Raw genomic sequence first — 8,245 nt, forward strand, 5'->3', positions numbered from 1 at the left:
GGCTGGGAGCAGCACCGTGTGTCCGTGGGCCTCGCTGGCTCACTGCAGCTCCCAGCACCCGCAGAACTGGGCACAGCTCATTCCCTGTGCCCAGTCTTTACACTGAAGAGCAGGGAAAGAACAACGCATCTCGGGTGTTTTCAACTTGCAGGCTTGCCTTGGCGTAAACCAGAGCCTTTCTATAGTTCTGTGGGGGAGGAACCACACAGGTTACACCAGGCAGCCAGTACTTAGGGTGCTGGGATCAGTCTGTTAGTTCTTGTGTTGGGGATCCCAGCTCCTGAGGGATCCTGTCACCAGGGCTCAGTGGCTGGAGAGGATCTGCGCTGCTGCTGTGGGGTGCGCCCGAGCCAGAGACCCCACACCTTGGGAGGTGCCCCCACGGCTCCTCTCCTGGAGCTGCTCCACTTCTTGCAGCAAGAGAAGCTGTTACTGAGCCCCTTCCAACCTGGAGCTCTCCTGGAAGGGGTCCCTGAGCCAAGGGGGTCTGTGGGTGTTTCAGCTCTCCCTCAGCCTGGGAGCAGACTCAGCCTGTACTTAAATGCTCCTCAACTGAACTGTCTGAATCTATCACATTGCTGAAATCAGTTGATGTCAACGGATTGCAGAGAAGAGGGAGGCACAAGAGAAACATCTTGGTAAAAAAACCCTGGTTACAGGGATGCGCCAGTGCAGTCGTCGGAGTTCAGCCCCAGCCATACCTGCCCGGGTGGGAGCACGGAGATGTCGGCTCCACACTTTCCTTTGGCTGAAGTTGCTTAAATCAACTGATCTGGGAACAAAACCAGCAGCATGTGATTTACACGACTGTTTGTGTGCCAGGATCAGCTCAGCCAAAGTGAGTAACCTCTGAGCATAACAGAGCCTGAAAAATGCATTTGGGGAAAAAAAATATTTAGCAAATATTTGGCAAAAGTAAAAGTGTGTTATGGGCTGTTTGCTTGCAAACTAAAAATAGGACCAAGTTATCAGGTAACATCTCTGCAGAGTGCTCTAGGAAACATTGGACTGGTCTGAGCAGGGTGATAATAAAGTGTTGCCAACTTGAAAATGTAGTTCCTAAAGATTTTGATAGTGCTAAAAGTGGCAAGACATTATTCAACTTTGACTTCAGTTCATCAGTGTTTAGTACCAATACAGCTAGTGATAAAACCAATTTAGTACAAGAAAGTTGTTTTGTTATCTCTTCTGTAGAGAGAAATCAACCACTCCAGTTTTTTGTTTTGGAGTGTGGAACACCCTGAGAAATACCAAATGACAGATTTTAACAAGAAGAAAGTTCCCACCTGAACTCACTCCTTTTGCTTTTTTACCCCAGGTGGTGGAATAGGGTAGGGAGAGGGGAAAACCAAGAATTTTGTTTATGAAATGATGAGATTTCTATGCTGTCAGGGAGCTACTGGTTTAGTACAAGAACATTATTGTAAATGTAAGAACTTGAAGCAGGTCTTGGCATGATGCTGCATTTCCCTCCTCCTCCCGCAGAGCCTTGCCTGGGTGTTTGTGTTATTTCAGAGCTGCTCTGCCGGGTCACACCGACTTTCACACCACCACCACCTCCCTCCTTTCCCCTTCCATCAGCAGCAACCCTTGGCTCTGCCTGCTCGATCTGCACGAATACCAAGCATGAGGCCCCCCGGGTTGTATCTGAAGAAGCAGGTGATGAACACTCATCCCCGAAAGGGCAAATTTACTAAAGGGCCAGGAGGGTTTTTCCTTTGCTTCATTACAGCAAATTGCTCCACTAACACATTGCAGCCAACTCCATGGGACAGGAGAAAAACCACAAGGTTCTGCTGTTAGATACTTCTTGGATACTTACCCAGGTGCTTTTCTTCACATTACTACCAAGGCCATCTGTTTTAAAAGTATATCTGTCCAGATTACCATTTTACCTGTTCCTGCTAGTTGTTCTGCACCTGGAGGCAGTCATCTGCCGTTCTGTTGTCACAATTCTCTTCACAGTGATTATGTTTAATGCCGCATAAAGGAGAGTTATGATTCCGGTGGTAAATATGCAGTGAGATCAAATCTTGACTCATAAAATCAGGTTTCTTTAAGTAATTCCTTCTCGATCCCAGCTATACTCTGATGCAATGCACTTCTTAGAGTTACTTTTGCTTTGCTATTGTAACCACAGCCAGGAAGAATTTCAACCTTGATCTGCCTGGACAGTTTTAAGGTTTGTTCTTCCTTGTGTTGTGATGATGCTTCAATCACTGATGGGCTGCTCTGTGCTGTTAGATGGATGCCTGCTCTTGTGCCCAGCAAAGTGTGTTTGTTTAGGATATCTGCTAGAGAAGTTTTCACAAAGGCTAAATACCTTCTTCTGAGCAGAATGGGCTGCACCATAACATCTCTGCTATTTCTGCTCTCAGTTTTCTCGGGCAGGGATACAGGCAGCCAGGTATGTTCGGCTGCAGTGGATGCCCAATTATTTTTTTTTTCAGGGTACTGTCCTGTAAAAGAAGAACTTGGAATTACACTAGTGATTACTCTGGATCTATGTTCTTAGCTCCTTAGCTTGTCCCTTTTGGTTTGGTGTTTTAAGTAGAAAGCACATAATTTATGGAGTATACCGGTATGATGTCTTGGAGATCAAACACCAAGAAGAAAAAAATCTAGATGAAAGTCCCCTGGAGGTGTTTTTTTTATTAATACATTAATTAAGAATACCGAAACAAGTGTGTATGCCATCAGTCAGCATGCCTTAATTATATTTGGTCATCCTTTGTTGAGGTTCGTGGTCATTAACTGCTGTAGTGGCAATACAAGTTCAGGCAAAATTGTGCTGATGAGGGGCATGCTATCAGCTAGACAGAGGGAGAAATCATCTGTGCTCATTAAAGACAGCCATGAAACATGATTTTGCAGCTGTTTAGTTTTTTTGTTGTTGTTGCCATGCCGTAATGAATCCCAAAATACCAATGGCTACAAGGCAAAGGCAACGAGGTTTCACTGGCTTAGAGGATAAAGCACTGAAAGGAGATCTGGGCTCAGTTTTCAGATCCGGACAACTCTGAGCACATCACATCCCCAGCCAGCGTATGGGAAATGTTCAGATGACGGCAGCTCCTTGCTGATGCCGCCAACCTGCAGGCTGTCACCACATGAAGAAGCTAAAGACTTTTCATGAGAGCCTTAGCAAATGCATTTCCTTTCTGAATCTACCTGCTATTGAAGGGAAAGGTGCAAAATTCATCAAACGGAACAAAACAACCTGAGAGTCAAGATTAATGTTCACACAAAACCAAGAGAAGAGCCCTAAACCACTAAAGAAGCAGACTGACAAACTGCTGAGGTTTCGCTGACTCCTGGGGACAGCACAGCAGCAAGAGGAGACCATTACAGCCGCTCTTGAAGGTGACTGGAAGAGCTGTCCCCCTCCTGGGAAGACACACAAAGGTCCCTCAAGAAAAACCTTTGGGTACACCAGGAGTGCCAGCAGTGGATAGCTCGAAGAACCTGAGGCCCTTGGCGAGCAGGGATTTTTGTGCAGTCGGTTGTCCACACAAAGCAGCTCCTCTTCCTCAGTCCTTCTCCCAAGGCTCCTCCTGCTCTAAATGCAATGGAAGGAGCAATGGGCTTGAAGAATTTACTGTGTAATTTTATAGTCAACAATTCCAAGGATATGTACTGTGGGGAAAAAGGCAGTAACTTTACAAGTAAGATGTCCATCCTCATTTTTTATAGTCCTAGGATGAGAGCCACACGACTGCTTTTCCTGACCTTTCCCTCCTGAGTGGCAGCACTCGTTCTTTTTACTGTCCTCCTATTTTTGCAGTCCCAGAATAAAAATTTTGCTTTTTGGCCCAGATTGAATGTTGCTGAGCCAGGCTGGACTGCTCTTGGGGAGAAGTGCCTTCCCAATCTCAGCACCATACTCGGTCCCCAAGATGCAGTTCCATGAATATGAGTTTATATCCACCAACTGCCCCATCCCACCACCTGTTTCCTTTATAATCTTCCCTTCAAAGATACTAGCTAACCAGCCGGGTCACACAGTGTCTGGGTTGCAAGAAAATGCAATCTTCCAGAGATCAAAACCCTCATGACCCAAGAGAAGTGTGGTGCTGCTTTGACTTCTCCTGTATTTCCCCCTCAAATAATCTGAGGTTTAATACAACTAAGTATTTTAAAATTAGTGTCAGCACAGAGTTGCAAAGTCTGCTCTTTGGCCAGAACTGGATTTTACCTTTTCTTGTATAAGCACTAGTCCAATCCTACTTAATTCACAAGGAGCATGGTCTCGGCTGACCTCTCCCTGCAGTGTGCTGCCAGGGACTGCAATGATGGTTGGACTCGATGATCTTAAAGGTCCTTTCCAACCTAAACGATTCTATGACCCTTGTGCTGTGCCCGTGGCTGCAATACCTAACCTCCAAACACCACGGTAGCATATTCAGAACCTCCCTGCCTCTTTCTCATCTCCATCTTCAATCAAGCATTTGCTTGAGCTTTGGCAGCTCTCTCAGCTTTACCATCCCTGCCGCCCTGGATTTTTGATTTCTCTGGTACATCTCCTCCCAGCCACAGAGTCACATGAGACACCTACTTCCCATCTGCACATTTCCAAATCAGAACAGCGTATTTATGATTACTGCTGGTAGCTGGAGGGGCTTCTACTCTCCCCCACTGCAATTTTTCTCGCCCAGAGAGAAAGCGCAGCAACCAGCCCATGGAAGTGTTTGCATTCCTCTTGGAGACAAGAAGCCTTTTGCATGCTTACGTGATACAGAATTTTGCTTGGGCTTGAAACGTATAGGTGCAATGTGGGCTGGGTGTTTTTGAATCCAGATTCATGCCTCCAGATTGTTATGGAAACCTAACCATCAGGGGACGGGAATAAAAGCTGCTGGGCACATCCTGCTTGAGCACCTTCACCACGGTCTGCTGGCCAGACTTGGGAGAGCTCTTGGGGAGATCGGTGTTTTGAATCTCCACTCTTTTATAGCAGATGCTTTAAAATTTTTATAGTGGAAAACTTTATATACTTAGACCATGTTTTGACAAAGAATGAAAAAATATTCCTGTGGATCAAGCATGCCACAGAAACAGGGTGTTGGAAATTTTCAACCCTTTTCAGATTGTCTAATAAAACATATTCTACCACCAAATCTGTTCAGTTGCCTGTGTCCTGAAGCTGCCCACTGAAGTTTGGATTTCTTGCAGAAAAAAGGTGCTCCTCAGACAAAAAGCACAATTCAAGGTGAGAGGAAGGGGATTCAGAAACACTAACAGAAGAATAATCTTGAGAGACAGAAAAGAAACAGCTTATTTCTTTCCATTGCGGTCTTCACATCTGTGTGCACACGCCTGACCCAATGGAAAAGTGTTATCAGACGTGGTCCTTTCCATCTTGGAGTTCATTGATTTTTTTTCCTAGGGTTTTGTTGGTTGTTATGGAGGGTTTTGTTTCCCCACCTACACAGCTGCCGATGTTCCCTGGGAGTTCTCAATTGGTTCTGCCAGGCAGTAAGTGGCATTTGAATCTATCAGACTGAGACTGTTTCTATGTAAACAGGGAGACCTGTGAAACATCGCAGGGGAGCTTCAGATAGGAAGAGCCAGGAGCTATCTTTGGTTCTGGGTTCTGAAAGCACCCAGAGCTTGCACGGGAGTGAATCGGGGCTGAGTCAGTCCCTCAGCCTCTCCAGGCACCCTCTGCTAAGCGACAGCAGAATTGCACCAAACTGGAGTTTAAAGCTTTCGGCACTAATGCCAGGTCTGCTTTCAGTCTGATTTATATGCGCTGTTTGGTCAGTCTTTCAAAATTATCTTCTAGCGTTTTCTGTGTCGGTTTTTGGACAGAAAGCTAGGAGGAAAGGCGGGTTCTGGATTTGCGTATCTTTGGGGGAGCTGGGAAGAAGAGGGTGTTATCTGCCCTGCTCCTTGATTTCACAAGAAAGGAAAATGTGCGTATGACAGGTTATGGAGAGGGAGTCAGTCAAATGGCAAAGTTTGCTTGCCAAGTCGCACAGGAGGCATGCAAGAATTAACATTTCTCATCAGCAGAGGAAGGACTGGTCTTGTTACCGGCAGGTTTTGGACCCAAATGGTCCACATGCCGGGGCATTCAGACTCCTTTGCTGCGAGAAAGTTTCTGCCTCTGACTGTGACGCGTGATGGCCATCACCCTCTCTCCTCTCGTTTGTGTTTCCCAGTGGGATGTATGCCATCTTACTGCCGTGCAGCCTCCCGTCTTCACAGTTACATCCAGCCCTGACCCCGCTGCATGGAGCTTCTGAAAATTAAACAGGTACCACCATCTGCTGGGATGAGCACTTGGGCTCTCTCGTTGTGCAGTTCTTTTGTTCAGGTGTTGATCTCATCACATGTGCTAACTGCATAATTCAAACACAAATTCTGACTACAGATAGAAAATTAAATGAAGTGTAAAACTTAATCTCCTTGAATTCATGCTTTCCTTCTCTCTTTTTCTTCCTTTTTTTTTTTTTTTTTTCTTTCTAGGAACAAGATGTCCATGAAGTTTAGTCTTTTGCAGCCTTAAAAGGAAAACTGAGGAGTAAAAGTTATGGATCCTTTGTACTTTTCCAGCACATTTACCACGGAAGCTAGTTCCAGCAATGTGAATTCCTCACTGCTGACAAATGTGACAGAGAATGGGATGTTCTCAGAGCAGCCCTCATTCAAATACATCCACAAAGTCCTGATTCCCATCTGTTACCTCCTTGTATGTGCAGTCGGACTCAGTGGCAACACATTGGTCATTTACGTGGTTTTGCGCTATGCCAAGATGAAAACAGTCACCAATATATACATCTTGAACTTGGCCGTTGCCGACGTACTCTTCATGCTGGGCCTGCCCTTTCTGGCCACCCAGAACGCCATCTCCTATTGGCCTTTTGGCTCCTTTTTGTGCAGACTGGTTATGACTGTAGATGGTATTAACCAATTCACTAGTATTTTTTGTCTGACTGTGATGAGCATGGACCGCTACCTGGCAGTAGTTCATCCCATTAAATCAACCAAGTGGAGACGTCCCAGGGTGGCCAAGCTCATCAGCGTGACTGTCTGGACGTTCTCGTTCTTGGTGGTGCTTCCAGTCATCATCTTTTCAGATGTGCAGGAAGATTTTCACACCTGCAACATGAACTGGCCGGAGCCTGTCAACATCTGGTCAGCAGCGTTCATCATTTACACATCGGTCCTTGGTTTTTTTGGTCCTTTGTTGGTGATCTGTCTGTGCTACTTGTTGATTGTGATTAAAGTCAAATCTTCGGGGATCCGAGTTGGGTCTACGAGGCGCAGGAGATCAGAGAGGAAGGTGACCAGGATGGTGGTGATCATTGTGGTGGTCTTTGTGTTTTGCTGGCTCCCATTTTATGTGATGAACATTGTTAATTTGATATTTATACTGCCAGAAGACCCTGTGTTGGTAGGGGTGTACTTCTTTGTGGTGGTCCTGTCCTATGCAAACAGCTGTGCCAACCCCATTCTTTATGGATTTCTTTCTGACAACTTCAAGCAGAGTTTTCAGAAAGTCCTCTGCCTCCAAAAAGGGAATGGTGTAGAGGATGGTGACCCTATTGAACACAGGCAAGAGAACAGCAGCCGCTTGCAGGAATCAATGTTAACCCAGAGAAATATTGAATTCAATGGACATATGCAGACTAGCAAGGTCTAAGGGCATGGTTCGGTACTGCAAAGCACTTGTAGACCTAGAGAACTTGGGGATTTAATGGAGAGATGAATTCATAGCAAAGCTAAAATCTGGAGATCCACAAGCTCAAATAAATGTACATAGACTTCTCTTCACTCCCCACCCTTTCCCAGCTAAAAGTCTTATGGGCTATAATGGGCTGTGTGAAGCTCTTATGGTGTTTTAGCTAAAAGTCAGACGTGTGTTACCACTTTCTGTACTCTAGAGACCTGATTTACTGGTGCACACTGCCAGCTTTGTACTGCTCTAGTGGTGCAGAACAACACTAAACCTGTTTTAACCAGCTTGTTAAGCTGAGTTTATGGCTACTTTGCACTGTTGGGATCAGCTGAAAGCAGAAAACAGGTCAGATAATATCTTTGCAAGTCTTCAAGGGGATCTCTTAAAAGAAAAACACTATTTCTTAAGAGGAAGTGCCATATAAAAAGGCCACAGCACTGATCTTGAAATTGTGTATAAGCCACGGTTATAAAGTGCTGTGTAGTCCATTTACATCGTTTTACTGTCAGTAACCCATACAAGAGATCCATAGTATGCAGGAATCTTTCAAGCACAGTAAGA

General features: G+C 45.4%; 1 protein-coding gene across 1 annotated transcript; it reads left to right on the forward strand.

Annotated features, from left to right (window-relative positions):
- Window positions 1-6,535: 6,535 nt before the first annotated feature.
- Window positions 6,536-7,648, forward strand: SSTR5 (somatostatin receptor 5). Its single transcript, XM_009698196.1, has one exon. It carries the CDS (start codon window positions 6,536-6,538, stop codon window positions 7,646-7,648), a length of 1,113 nt encoding a protein of 370 aa, XP_009696498.1.
- Window positions 7,649-8,245: the final 597 nt, after the last annotated feature.

This window comes from Cariama cristata, unplaced genomic scaffold (assembly GCF_000690535.1).
Source record: "Cariama cristata isolate BGI_N322 unplaced genomic scaffold, ASM69053v1 scaffold12044, whole genome shotgun sequence".
Classification (NCBI taxonomy): domain Eukaryota; kingdom Metazoa; phylum Chordata; class Aves; order Cariamiformes; family Cariamidae; genus Cariama; species Cariama cristata.